This window comes from Centruroides sculpturatus, unplaced genomic scaffold (genome assembly GCF_000671375.1).
Source record: "Centruroides sculpturatus isolate CEXI.00-Female unplaced genomic scaffold, Cexi_2.0 scaffold1339, whole genome shotgun sequence".
NCBI lineage: Eukaryota > Metazoa > Arthropoda > Arachnida > Scorpiones > Buthidae > Centruroides > Centruroides sculpturatus.
Window position 1 is genome coordinate 96,207 of NW_019385710.1, and position 15,439 is coordinate 111,645.

Below are 15,439 nucleotides of genomic sequence, written 5' to 3' on the forward strand. Positions count from 1 at the left end.
CCAGAAAATCTAGGATTGATCGCCCTTATTCGATCATGGATCCCTGTGAGCGACATTTTGAAAGTTTAACTTCTTTTGCCAGATCATTAACAATTTGTATAAATATGAAATTTTGTTTTAAATCTTTCATTAAGGAAAACAATTTAAGAAATAATTTAATCCCTATTCTCTTATATAATTAGAAAGATAATGACTTTCACCTCAATGTTACGTGGTACTGTAACAAAGTCATGAAACGTTTAATTAATAAACAATATATTTATTAAAGGAAAAAAAATAATAGGATGAATTACGTAAGTAAATTGGATTCGATTTTGTAAGTGCTTAATACTTGTAATTACACACACAATATAATTATATAATTTAATTAAAACTCGAATTTATTTAACTTCAGTTTTAAATTATATCCACTTAGTTTTACAAATATTTTATTTGGTAAATGTTGTGAGATTGATCCTTTTTAGATAGTTTTTTTTCTGATTTATCGTTTACTTTATTAACAATAACACATATTTTCTTAGTTATATACAGTAGAGTTCGATACATGCCGTACATAAACTGTATATAGGCAAAGGAAACAAATTTTACTCATCAACTAATAGGTGAAAAATGTGAATTTCTTAATAATATATATATTTAAAAACAAGAGAAAGGGAAGAGAGAGAGAGAGAGAGAGAGAGTTATTGTTTTAAATAAGCTATAGGTTAAGTAACTTTATATATTGAGATATCCATAATCCATAATGTAATTAACCAAGACTGTTAGTCAGATCAAAGCACTTAAAGTTTTTGATTAATAATATTTTAATACGTTATAAACTAATTTAATAAAACTTATATCAATTACTGTTGAATGTTTATGTAATGTACACTACATTATTATGACGTTCACGTTGCAACATAATATAATATTACCCGTTGCAGTCTGGCATGGTGGTTTGTGTATTAGAGGGATTAATGCTATTAAATTTTCCTGGTTAAATGTCACTCATATATGTATGTATTATATTACCACTTAGCGGCACGTTTAATGATTTGTATCGTATATCGCTAACACTTATTGAGAATGTTTAATAAATAATTCATTTGGAAAATATTCCTAATGTTCAAAAATTAGTTCAAATATTTTTCTCTTTATTTTTTGGTATATAATTTGGCTTTTATTTAATTTCGGTGTAGTTGAGTCCAATTTAGAAAGCACAGGATAAGGGAGTAAGTTCGCTTAAGAGAACATTCTTCCTACTTTTACATTAGCTGTTAACAGAGCACCATATTGGCATTTTTCAAAGCAGCAGTCTGCATAAGGGAGATTTAAATATGTGTGTATTTAACCTTATGGAACATGGGTCTTGGCGATACTATTCTATGGTCATGGGCATCCATATAAAATGTTTTGGGAGAGCCGAAACTTAAAGAAAAATAATTACATAAATAGATTTTTATTTAAAAAAGGAGCCGTATCATATCGCTTCTACAGTATTCTTTTTTAACGTTCCATTATAATTTGTAATTAACAATTATTATTAACTAGAAAGTACTAAGCATTGTAGTAAATCTTTCGCACATTGACATATCTATATCAACAGTTACGTTGTTGCACGCGGGCTGAGAACTACTAGTTTGGTTTTATTCGTACAGTAACGCTAAACACGGGCAATCTGTCACGGAAGGAATGCCTCCCGTGGAGGTTTAAAGGAAATTGGCTCATATTTAGGTGTTAAAAACGTGAAGAGAACCCGAAAAATCCCACCGTTGGCCAGGTGCAAACCCACGACCAAATGTTTAGTGGTGTTATCAACTCAGTCGCATGTGAGAACCACTGGATTATTAGTTTTTTATGCAGTATCATGTGAAGATATTAAAGGAACTGATAATTACAAAAAGAGCAAGTCTACTACAATTGAAAAACCGCATAAAATAAGTTCTCTTTCAGTAATTCTCTTATATTAATATTAATACAAAACATCGAAATTTGTGAAAGATTAATACCATTTGAGTAAAAATTAATAATACACTAAACTGCAACATTCTAATAATGTATGGAACATGTTCTATACTTAACTAATACTCATATCAAATTGTGTTTATGAAGTACAGATTCACGTAACAAAATTTGAAAATATAAATCGAAACGAACAATACTTCTTCTTGGTAATTTTTAACAAAGAATTTCTGCATTTTTCAAGAATTATAACAATTTTCAATTGTTTCAATTGTTAAGCAAATGCCGCGCTGCATACAAAAAGTCCTTTGGGAAATGCCGAATGATAATAAGAAGATAAAATGGTAAATTTAACGAATAAATTTTTATAAATCCGAATTCTTTAAAATTAAATAGAAAATAATCGAATTTCTTGTAAGGCGAAGCTGTGTGAATTAATAACATAAATGATAATTATATTATGTAAACATAAATGATGGGCTTCTATTTTCTTTAATAATTCAGGGTTCCTATTCTCGAGTATTAATTATTAATGATGTATATCATAACAGCCGGGAAAGTTATACAACTCGTTGTTAGATTTTTTTATCTATAAAGTTCGAAAGATTTTAACATTTTTCTTACTAAATCGGGTAAGAATATATTTGAAATACTGTACTTATTTTAATAATTTTTATTGTTATCGTTAGAACGTCCATGATTTGCGTACCACAGAGTGTGGTTCCTTGAAGCAATGTGATTCCCAATTGCAGACAAACGATTCAAAGAAAAACGGAAATTCTACAGAATTCTGCAGAAATATATTCCAAAAAATGTTATGTTGCTGTCGCAAACAGAACGATACATCCGATTCACACGTAAGATATCATTTCTTTTTCTGTCGTCCATCGATTACAGAATTTCATAATAAATTGTATGATTATGCAGAATTGTGGACAAGAAAATAAACTTTCAGACACTAAATTAAATTCTGATCATTCATCGAAACGTAAACGAAATATTATTGGTGAATACGAAATCATTAAAGAAATAGGCAATGGACATTTTGGAGTAGTGTATTTGGCTCGGCCTAAGAATTCCGATGAACAAGTGGCTTTGAAAGTAATCAAGAAGAAAGAGTGTTGCCATAAACAGGTTTTCTTTTAGATTTGCTTTTGATATTGTTCGTTTTTACCTGGATTAAAAACAGTAGTGTTGTAAATTACGGATTGGATAAGACAACGCAACACTATGGTAGTCTGCCAAGAGAGAATGAGGGAGGACTTCTATGAGAAACTGACCTCTAATGAGATAATACACCAGGGACGCCTGTACATTTGAGCACTTGAGCACCCTCTTTTTGCCCTTTTCTTAATCCCCAAGGATAAAATGATATAAAATGTTTTTTTTTCTGGTTTCATAAACACAACTGAAATTTATATAATAATTTGTATTCGTTTATTGTTGATACACTAATTGCAAGAGAAATCTATATTCTGTAAACATAAATGATAAATGTGTAGAGGATATTTTAAATTTATATTTTGTTTATCTTGATTTAGCTGTATAAAATAACGAGAGAACACACTGCATGGAGCTGTGTGTCAACTCATCCACACATTGTAAGATTAATAACCTTCTTCGAAATTAATACTAGGTAAATTTTAATTCCATTCACATTAGTAATTAGTAATTATTTATTGCAATGGTGTAAATAATTGCATTTTTTTCAGTTTCTGTTTTGTCTCGGACTATATCGATGGACAGAATTTGACAAATTTCTTACGTAACAATGGACCATTAGTAGAAATCAAAGCGAACATTATTGCTGCACAAGTGGCTTCGGCCATTATGTACATTCACGACAAAAGTGAATTTTCTAAACGTATTTATTAATTTATTTCTCTTTTATATGTATCTACTATATGTAAAAACTGTTTCTATCATTAACAGGAATAATTCACAGAGATATTAGCTCAAATAACATTATGTTAGATGACACCAAAGGTGCTCAGCTAATCGATTTTGGTCTGTGCACGGTAAGTCAGGTATAGTGTTGCTATAATTAAAGTTTTCGGAATAATCTAATTTTAGCTCCTTCAGTGGTAGTTTTTAAAGTAACTTTTGTTTATTGTTTTGGCAAAATCCTTTTCCACATCCTTTGTTTAGTCTGTATACAAATTTTGGTACCAATTCTTTTATCGCTTACAGCTATAGTACTATGAATAGGAAAACCTTAACTTTATAACCTAATTGTCCTTGAATTGTAAATGTCTTATTACCTCACAATTTTTGTTTTCTCAGTTCGATCTTAATCCCAAGGAATTTTGTGGAACTTTGTCTTATTTATGTCCCGAAATTCTTCAGGGGAAGCCATATGGTAAGAAATTCTATTCAAATTTAATTGTTATATTTCGTTCCCTCGTGTAATTAATATATTATTTATAGATGCTTACTGTGACTGGTGGGCATTTGGCGTTGTGTTGTATCAGATGTTAATAGGGAAAACACCTATGAGAATTTATGCTAAAAGAGTTATGAATATTGAAGATCCCAAAATATTTTCCCATACCAAAAGAATACGAAGTGAGTTATTATCATTTCTAAATTGTTAGCAATAAGCGATGAATATTATTATTATTATTATAAAAATATTTTTCCAGTTGCTCAAGAGGTTGAATTGTTATATCCTATACAACTATCAAAGTATGCAAGAAAAATAATCGAAGATTTGCTACAAAAAGTAATTCATAGTAAATTCGTTTTGCATCTTAATGGTAAATTAGGTTAGCAAATAGAATATTGGTTTTTTACATATACGTAATTACTGGTTGCCTCTATTATGGTTATGACCAAACTGTAATGGAGGAGCAGGATTGTGAGGGTCGATAACATATTCGGGACAAAGTTCCTATGAAAAATTCCCGGAAGATGCTCTACCGTATTCGAACCCGGATATCCCAAAGCGGTAGACTGATGTCTTCATTGTTATGCCCCTTCGGCCGTCCTGTTTATTATTTTTAAACTAATCTAACACACTTTACAAATGAATATATAATAATTTATATAAGTAGACAAGAAAAACTATAATTATTATTGATATTAATAATTTCAGGATCCAAGTAAACGTCTACGAGAAACAGATATAAGGAGACACAAGTTTTTTGACAATGTACCATGGCCAGAGATTGTACATAATGTTTAGTATTATTACATTTTTATTATTAGAAATAAAAGTAATTGTTTACACATTTTTTAATTTGTTAATTGACTGAATTTTACATAATCAAACATAGTGTTTGATAAATGATGAGCAATTCTTCTGTAACCCGTTTCCGTATCATGTCTTAGGTACGCTGTTTTGTAACTATGTAAGTCTTTGTAATTATGGGTGATATATCTGTGGTCAGTCCTTCATATTAGTTACAAAAATTACTGTCACAGAATATTAAACTTTATTACACAGGCTTGCCGGTGAGTTTACAATAACAGTGATTAATTTATCGGTAGTAAAACATCGCTCATCGCTATTTGCTATACAGTGCAATCGTAAAGTCTTTCTTTAGTAAACCACGCCATGTGGCTCGGCCGAATGGTGACGTCATAACTTACTTTAACTCCTTCGATCTTAAATCTGCCTGTAACGTCATAACGTCATTACTTCATTCCCGAAAGCGCCTCCGTTTCCCGCCCACTGCGAAGAGGCTTTACTATCGTACTGTATAATAATTCAGACTATTTTCGATATATGACACATGAATCTATATCACCAGCAATCCATAAAGTGGCCGAATGGATAAAATCATTGAACACTAGTAAGCTGGCCACGTAACGTATTCCGTGCTTTCTTCACGTGTTTAACATCTAAATTGGGGACAGTTTCCCACAGAAATTTTTTCGTGGAGGCTTACCCGTCGGCAGATTTCCATCATTTGGCGTTACCGTAACCAAATAATTCCTCATCCTTTCAATGTATTAATCTAAATATATAAAATTATTTGTTCTGGCTGAATGACTGATTCATCATTGCCCAGAGCAAACCACTAAACCTAAAGAGGTGGAATTTGGTACACAGTTAGAGTATGTCATGAAAATGCACAATAAGAAGGGACTTTTCGAAATTCCCCGCGGTGGGAGATAGAGAGGATTAAGTCTTAACTGGAAAAATGGCTTCTACTGTACTATTTTAGATGCGTTTTTAACTGTGTATTAGTAGGATACGCCATGGGAATGCACACTAAGAACGCCGTTTTTCCGGATAAGCTTTGATGCTCTCCTCTCCTCCCGCGGGAGAATTTCGAAAAATCCCTTCTTAGTGTGCATTCTCATGACGTACCCTACTGAAACGCAGATATAAACAGAAAATTGCATCTAAAATAGTACAATTTGGTACTTCCGTCCGCCTTGCAAACGTAGTTTTAATCGCGAGAAAACTTTATTTATCTATATCAGTGTTTTTCAACCTTCTTGAATACGCGACCCTCTTACAAGTTAAAAAAAAAAAATCTGGCGACTCCCCAGGGCCATATTAAGACTATATCAGTGATTTTAAAAACTATGTATTTAATATTCTTTCCGTTGAGACCAAAATATCGATCGAAAAACCAATTGTACTTTAAAATAAAAACGCAAAGCCTTCTCACTAAAATTGTAGTTTTATTTATTGTAGTGTAGGACCTACAAACACTTGTCTTTTTCTTTTACCCGCGACCCCCCGTGTAAGGCTTTGCGACCCCCCATGGGGGTCGCGACCCACAGGTTGACAAACACTGATCTATATCTATATCTAATCTATATCTATCTATCTATATATATATATTAAAATGGACATGTATGTCCAGTGGTGATATTCAGCGGGTTCGCACAGATTCGGCCGAACCCGTTGTTAAACACACGTAACATTTCTCAGTGATTTTGTTTCTTTTAAAAAAATATATTAAAATATACGTATTATACTCTGTAACACTACTAAACTAGAGCCTTATACCCTATTCGTCTAGTGCAGGGGTTGCCAAACTTTTTTAACCGTCGACCCCCAATCACTTTCCAAAGCCTCACATTGACCCCCAGCGTAAAGTTTTATTACAAGTGTATATGTATGAGCGAAAAAAAAAGGTTGTGACCCCTTAACCGATCGACCCCCAATGATGTTGCATGACCCCTCGGGGTCTATATCGACTACTTTGGCGACCCCTGGTCTAGTGCAATCTCCATCGACCGTTTCAATCTCGACTAAAACGAGGTTCAATCGCGATCGACTCGAGAGAGTTCTGGAAACTAGATCCAGTCATAAGAGAGATCCCACAATCCCACGCGCGCGAGAAAATACAAGATGGCTGCGGAGCACATGTCGGACTATCAACAGCGAAATAAGAAAGATATTGTATTTCGAGAGACAATGACATTTGTCTATTATTATAATAATACCTAACGATAAAATAAATGATTTAGTAAAGTTTTTCTTGTTTAACTGCTTTCCCTATGACTTTTTCTGACTGGACGTAATAATTCTCTACTTAGTCTGGAAACGGGGGACCTAATTCTTGCATTCTGTGAAAACGGGTAAGATTGGCTATAATGTAATTATCTTAATCTTCACTATCGTCACTTTTTGCCCACAAATAAAAACCCAGCGAAGCGGGTCCTTGCAGCTGGATTCTAGATTACTTAGAAAAACAGTGTTTTATATATAAAACAAACTATATTACATACAAATGTACGAACAAATAAAAACCCAGCGAATCGGGTGCTTGCAGCTAGTCTAAATATATAAATTACTTGTCCTGACTGACTGCATGAATGAATGAATGACTGATTCATCATTGCCCAGAGCAAACTGCTGAACCTAAAGAAGTGAAATTTGGTACACAGTTAGGGTACGTCATGAAAACGCGCACTAAGAAGGAATTTTTCGAAATTCCCCAGCAGGGGGAGAGGGAGTGGATTAAGGCTTAACCGGAAAAAAGGCTTCTACTATACTATGTTAGATGTGATTTTTCGTTTTCAACTACGTTTAATTTTCATTGAGTACTTAAATGTAAAGCTGGTCATTATTAATTAACGTGAAGAAAACTGCACGTGGCCAGCTTGTTGGTTGTGCCCAAACCCACCGAACACGGGCACGGGTAGTCGGCCGTGGGTTTGCTCATGGCCAACGGACTGGCAACGGGTACTTTTCTGGGTTATTTTCGCGTTTGAGCGCATATAAATAGGGGACAGCTTCACACGAGTCTTCCCGAGACGCATATTCCTTGGCACACAAAGTAAATAAATCAAACAAATTCTGATAATTTTTCTATAAACGCGATTTTCACGTGGACATAACACGACATTTGACACGATATATGACGCGATATACGAAGCGATATTTCAGACATTTATAACAATGTCTGAAATATTGATAACATTTCAAACATTGTTATAAATATTTTTATCTATTTCGATTTTTAAAAAGTTCGAACTGTTTTAAATTCGAATTTATTTTTTTATTTTTTTTTTTGAGGTTTTAGGCCCCTTAAAGCTCAGAGAGCACAAAGAGGCCAAAATTCGAATTTGTTATTGCATATTGGTTCGATTATAGAACGATTGTAAACGTTCCAGAAAATTGATCAAATTGAAAATAGTTCGTTTAATTACAATTTCCTGGATAAAATTATGTTTTATACAATAAATTATCCAGGTGGATTTTCCGGGTATAAAATTATCTTTTAAACAATAAATTATCCACGTGGAGTTTTTCGGGTTTTCTCCACGACTCTCCACGTAGATAATTTATTGTATAAAACATAATTTTATACCCGGAAAACTCCACCTGGCCAGCTCGAAAGGATAACGTAAATTGGGACGAGTTTCCCTTAAAAAGATCCTCCAGGAATCATCGCCCAAGTGTTGCGATGCCATAACAAACTAAGAAAAAAATGTGAAATTTTGCATCTCAAACGATAACACAATCATCTTTGGAAGGAGTTATTCAAAATTACAATAGGCGTTTGGAGGATGGAGAAATCACCCCCGAAAATTTGCATCTGTATAGTTGCAGGAACTTCTTTATTTGCGCGAGGTCACTACTGTAACTCTCGATCCGAGGAGCATAGCGTTGCTCTAGGTCCATAGTTCCTTGATTTTTTTTTACCGAAAACTTTCATGTTTCTCAAAACACAATACAACTTGATGAGAAGCAGATTTAAATAAGTAGCTACAAAAGCTATTACAGAAAAGAAAAAAAAATAACTGCAAGAACCTGTTTAGCAAGTTGCGTATACATTGGGAGAAGTGTGAGGATGCAGAAATACTTCAAATGTATTTCAAGATTTTCCGTGTTGAGATTAAAACACGTCTTGATTTGGTTTTAATTCCACACATATAATAAAAGAGCCATTTTTGTAAGTAGCAAATTTATTGTAATAATTTGATATTAGTATATTACTGTTTTTATTAATAGATGGGAGGATAAATACTTGTAATCGTTATACACTTGGTAAGCTGGTTCTTATCAAGTGCATAACGACTACATCTTGGGAAGACTTATGTAAAGCTGGCCATTATTAACTTGAAGAAAACTGCACGTTGTTTATGCCCAAACCCACCGAACACGGGCACGGGTAGTCGGTCGTGGGTTTGCTCATGTCCAACAGACTGGCCACGGGTACTTTTCTGGGATTTTTTCGCGTTTGAGCGCATATAAATAGGGGACAGCTTCACATGACTCTTCCCGAGATGCATCTTCCTTGGCACCCAAAGTAAATAAATCAAACAAATTCTGATAATTTTTCTATAAACGCGATATTCACGTGGACATAATTAACTATCACGAAACTGGATACCCCACCCACTCCCATTGTTTCATTTTCACTTATTAACTGATAAACCTATTGCCCCAAACTTCCGTCATTTATATTGCTTAACGATGTTCTAATATCCAAATTAATGTGTGTGCAACGATGTTTTGGCGCAATGTAGAACTAAATGTCTTTCATATTTATTATTATAATGAATTTTCTTCGTCCAAACATTCCTGTAGTTGTATTCTATTCTGCATAATATGCACTTTATACACACGTCGAGTCTTACTGTCAAATCTGCATTCACTATTCTTATGCCACAATTTTCAAAACTTTCTTTTTTACTTAGATGTTTCTGCCGAGCATTATTTTTCAACCTGTTTTTACTAGTTTTTTTAAACATAAAAGCAATTATTCTTGCATTTTTACGGGCTTTTCATATTTAAACAAGTCTTATATCAAGTCTTCCGCCCGTTAAGGTTAGCAACTTTCATCGCGTGCTGGGCCATCACAACCTATCACGGATCACTTTTCAAATATTTTGGTTGAGAGTCTTCTCTTCCGGGACGAGATCAAATCTTTCACCCCTACTGCAACAGTACTTCTTTCTATGGGAACAACTGTGTGGTGGAATTCGAATATGAAAATTGCACAATACGGAAATACAAATATGTTTTAATTAAATGGTTTTCCAGGGTGCCAAATTTAATATTTCTTTATTTTTCGCAAAATTTGATTGGTTTGTACATTATCATTTTGTATTCGGCTGTGAATGAAACAGTTTGTTACAACTAACATTAGGAAAACATACGATATTTAAAAATTTTAATATATTATATTTTCAACTGCTGTGATAAAACCCTTACGCAAGATAAAGTTTATGGTAATATGAATTAAATATTATAATGTTATAGAAGGTTAGTAGTACGAATTAATCTAATATTATTAATGTTTGTTTTTATTTATTACTGGGCAATTCCGAGCTCACCTGCTAGTGGGTATATATATATATATATATAAGCTTACAGACCATTACAAAGGAAATTGTAACAATAATTATAATCAGTTCTAAAGCAATTCTTGTAAACAAACCAGAAACGAATTGGATTTCTTCCAAATTGCCCTTTCACTAATAACTCTGAAATAAGGAAAATACTCAATTATATTTATAATTAACTAAAGGAAAAATTTTGCAGCTTTATGTCTTAAATTTGAGTTGAGTTAATGTGATTTATGTTTTATTTCACAATAATTATATAAATTTAACTCTTAAATATAAGGGAGCAAAATTTTCCTTTTGTTAGTTAAAAATGTAAATGAGTATTTTCCTTATTTCAGAGTAATTTTGTTATCACAAATGTAATCGAAATATATAAAATTCTTTGTCCTGACTGATTGACTGAGTGATTGATTCATCATCTCCCAGAGCAAACCGCTGAACCTAAAGAGCTGAAATTTGGTACACAGTTAAAGTACGTCATGAAAACGCACACTAATTAGAGATTTTTCGTAATTCCTCCCGCGGGGGTGAGAGTGAGGATTAAGGTTAACCAGAACGGCTTCTACTGTATTATTTTAGATGCGATTTTTTATTGGAACCGTTTTAAATTCCAATTCGTTATTGCATATTTGTTCGATTATAGAACAACTAGTAGCTCGGGACGCCTCCTAGTGGGCGTTCTTTACAAATTTCCATGAGGCGCGGTTCCTTTGACTATTTTTTCCTATCTATATGCTCTACAGCTCTGTTAAAATCCGAATGATAAGATTTACCCTCCGAATGAAGAGGTGGCGACCCTTGAAACCGTAGACCCTGTACTAACAATAAAGTCAAAGGAACCATACCCCTACTCGCGACCCTTCGAGAGATATAAGCCCCGGAAATAATAAATTCCTATTACAAATATACTGAATTATTTATATTGTTATATTGACCAAACAATAATTTATTGGCCAAATGAATAATAAAAATTTATATTGTTAATTTAAATAAGAATTAAAATTGTCAATTTGAATGTTTGAAATATGACACACGATAGGGGCGCCTCTAGTGTCCGCTATCAAACGGTTACGGGACAGACGGACAGCCGTTGAATGGGTTATATATATATAGAGATTGTATACGTTCCAGAAAATTGACCAAAATGAAAACAGTTCATTTGATTCTCAGTAATTCTCATCATCCTCAGCGGTAAGGTGTTATATAACATTTACTATAATTGTTGAAATACCGAATAAATACCGCAGATTTTGCAAGCAAACACTGCTTGCAAAATTTTCGTGGGCGAAGTCGTGGATAACAGCTAATAATAAACATCGCTTTATTTTTTGGGAGGGTTAGATAGACCCTTGAATAGTAATCGTGTAACATTTATTTTGAGTAGCAATGCAGAGTTAATGTTTTCTCCAACGTTCAGAGAATTTTTCTCAGAAAAATAATTTATCAGGAAACACGCGCGCTGCAGTTCAATGTGCCGCTCCGCGACGAAAACAACCTTAAGCATTGGCGTGGTTGAACGGTGCACACTCGGTAAGTAATACTACAATGTTTTGTTTATAGCATAGTTTTTATAGATTATTCCAAAACATTATACGTGTTTTGGAAATGTTGAGGCAAATTAGTCTAGAATCGATTAATTTTATGGAAGAAAACCTTTCAAACAGCCGTAGTCCGTAAACTGCACACATGCTGGGCTGTGATGGCTCATGTATTTAAGGATTCCTACAACGTGAAATTCTTATAAAGTGTAGGTAGGCCTCCTACAACGCGGCACCTTTACAACTCGTTTTCGCTCCAACGCGGTTGGAAAAATGCGGAGTTTTTCTTACAACTGTAAAGTACTATATTATTTTTCCGACTTTCCAACGATTATCGACACTACTGTGTGCCGGAAATAGCCGTTCCCTAACGGGTACTTTACGCGGATTCGCGTTAGTGTGCCAGGCCTGGACTTTAAGCGTGCACCGAATTAAATAATGACAAAGTTTGTCAATAACAAAATCAAATATTTAATTAAACTTCTATATACAGTATTTAGTAAAATTCAAACAATAATTTATTCAATGAAATTCAACAAGAATCAATCCGACAAACTCAAATCAATCTATTTCTAACTTAATTCTATTCCCCTTTGGAATTCGACAAAATCAAAGAATTAACTTATAAACAATAATTCTTATAAATTAAAGATCCTAATCGTCACCTCAATATACTAGGAACCTATTTCCTCAAACTCTCAAGACTTTCTATAATCGTCGATCCACAAATCGAATAACTTCAAAATCCTATCGGACACCTCTCTCGTTCACTGCTACGAAGCTCACCAAAGCTCGTTGCTATCAGGAATTCACCTCGTTCGTTTTCACTTGAGTTAGAGGCTTTATAGTGTGAGGTGACGTCACAATTCTGAATGAGCTCACTCTCCTCATTTACATACTTATCTGTAACATTAAATTTTTCTTGTTTATCTGGCAGATTATTTTCCGACAATACTTCGCTAACCTTTTACATTATTCTTTTTAACAATTATCGGGATGCTTTATTCTTTTAAGGTTTAGCGATTCCTAACTGGGTTGTGGGGTCTTCCCCCCCTTTTTCTCGGTGCGGACTTACTTTTTTCCGCTTGGGAAGCGCAAGTGTGCGCGAGTTTTTCTACTGCGCTTTTCTTTCGTCGGTGAGTTGGTTTTTCTTCTATTTTTAAGTTACTAAGGTGAATGGTGAGGAAACCTTCGTCTTAACTAAACATAAGCCCCAAACAAAATATAATGAAAGCAAAATAAAAGTAAAATAAAAATAAAGCTCAGACTTGGTTCCTTACACAACGCGGTACTTTTACAATGCGGTTTACGGTATTTAGAAACGAATTATCTTTCACATAACAGAAAAATCTCAACGGATCACTTAATACGCGCCACAGGTCGGTGTACAGAGCTAAATGTCCTGGAAAACAGCTGTTTGTCCACGTTGACGTGTTATTCCCATGAAAGTTTCAAGAAAAGACCGGTTTCTAGACAGATGTGCATCAGTTACCATAAACACTCAAACATATCACTGAATTTTCGATAATTTATAGTCTTTCAATAGATGGGGACCGCAAAAATGTTCCAAAATACAGTATAAACTTCTATTGGGTGTATATTTTTAACAACATAGTGAAGGGAAGTTATTTTTTGCGATTTTTACTGTCCACAAAACTGCTTTAAAAAATTTTAGCCATAACAATATCGAATGAAAAGAAAGCACCGTCGTTAGAAAGGAAATTTATTAATATATCTCTTCAAACAAAGATAGAAATTTTGGATCGAATTAAAAATCAAGAGCGGATAGCTGATATTGGTAGGCATTTTAATTTAAATGAGTCAGCTATTCGGTCGGTTAAGCAATAGGAAGAAAAGATTAGGAATTCAGTCGCATCCGAATCATCTATTCATGCGAAAAATGTTGCTCGTCCGACAGCACCTATAATGAAAAAAAAACAAAAATGGAGCAAGCGCTAATATTATGGGTAGAAGATACGAACAAGAAACGGTTGCCTTTAAATAAAAGTGCAGTTAAACCACAAAGCCTTAAAAATATTTGATTATTTAAAACAAATGGGACAGTCGTCGGCTGATGAAACCAGTGTTAAATTCGTGGCTAGCAATGGCTGGTTTGAAAAATTCAAAAAACGCCATTCAAACGCCAAGTTGTTCTCTTTTTAGAACCCAATCCCAGTTTTTGTATTAAGTTGGTGTCTCCTATAACGCGATTTCCCACAACGGCGTATCTACCGCGTTGTAGGAGGCCTGCCTGTATCTACCGCGTTATAGGGGGTCGACTGTAATTACTGTATGCTCTGTTTAATGGACTCGAAATCAAGAAATTTTTTCTTTAACAATGAAAAATTTTTATTTCAAACGAAAACTTTGAATTTTCTTTATTTTCAAATCGCAATCCATTAAGTTGCCTGATTACTATTTAAAAGAAGTGTCTAACCTGAAAGTTGTAATGATAGTCTACCGAACTTAATTTCGGATTAAAGAGACATACATACATAGATATACACTATGCTCTTGTCTATCAAATATGAGTTGTTTTGAAAAAAGAACCCTCTCTTGTTTAAAATAACAACTTAAACATCTGTAGTAAAGACACGCTTCAACAATCTGAACATTACTCTATTAACATAAAGTAAAATGATTTATTTCTTTGCGTCAATATAGATTACGTATAGTAAATTACTTTTCATTAAGAAGTTTGGAAAGTTTAGATATATTTCTTTTAATAATGTGTTAATGTGTCTAGAATGCAAAGTGTATCGAAATACAGTAATCCAGTATGGATTATTATAATCCAGTGGCGTGCCGTCATTAGAAGCGTTGGAAGCGCCGCTTCCCTCGTATTCTCAAAAAAAAAAATAAATATTAATTTTAATTATATGAAAATAATCGCACAATATTTTATTATAACCGCATTATGTAACTTATTATAATTTTCTATACTACACGTGGAAAAAAACAAAAAAAAATTGCTATTGTATATTAGAATATTAGTGACGGAGTGTAATCTCCTGTATTTTCAGATTACGAAAAGCAAGATTTGCGCATGCGCTTTACAGAACACCAACCTCACCCGGTGTAGCCGGTGGAAGCCTACGACCTTGGGTGAAAGCTGCACACATATAAGATTACAACTCTGTCAAGGACCGGTTCTGGGCTGTTAGCCGCCTGCCCACTAGATATTTCGATTACGTGAATAA

General features: G+C 33.7%; 1 protein-coding gene across 4 annotated transcripts; it reads left to right on the forward strand.

Annotated features, from left to right (window-relative positions):
- The first annotated feature begins 1,923 nt into the window (after positions 1–1,923).
- Positions 1,924–5,306, forward strand: LOC111641426 (serine/threonine-protein kinase Sgk1-like). 4 transcript variants are annotated; one of them, XM_023387592.1, is made up of 10 exons: positions 1,924–2,285; positions 2,631–2,798; positions 2,869–3,042; positions 3,483–3,577; positions 3,654–3,805; positions 3,874–3,959; positions 4,225–4,300; positions 4,369–4,506; positions 4,584–4,663; positions 5,036–5,306. In XM_023387592.1, the coding sequence occupies exons 1-10, from the start codon at positions 2,283–2,285 to the stop codon at positions 5,123–5,125; spliced, it is 1,062 nt and encodes a 353-aa protein (XP_023243360.1). In that variant the 5' UTR covers positions 1,924–2,282; the 3' UTR covers positions 5,126–5,306. The 4 variants fall into 4 exon arrangements, with proteins under 4 accessions (XP_023243360.1, XP_023243361.1, XP_023243358.1 ...); XM_023387593.1 differs by having other exon boundaries at positions 1,926–2,285; positions 2,869–3,075; positions 4,584–4,706; positions 5,036–5,105; XM_023387590.1 differs by having other exon boundaries at positions 1,928–2,285; positions 2,869–3,075.
- The last annotated feature ends 10,133 nt before the right edge of the window (positions 5,307–15,439 follow it).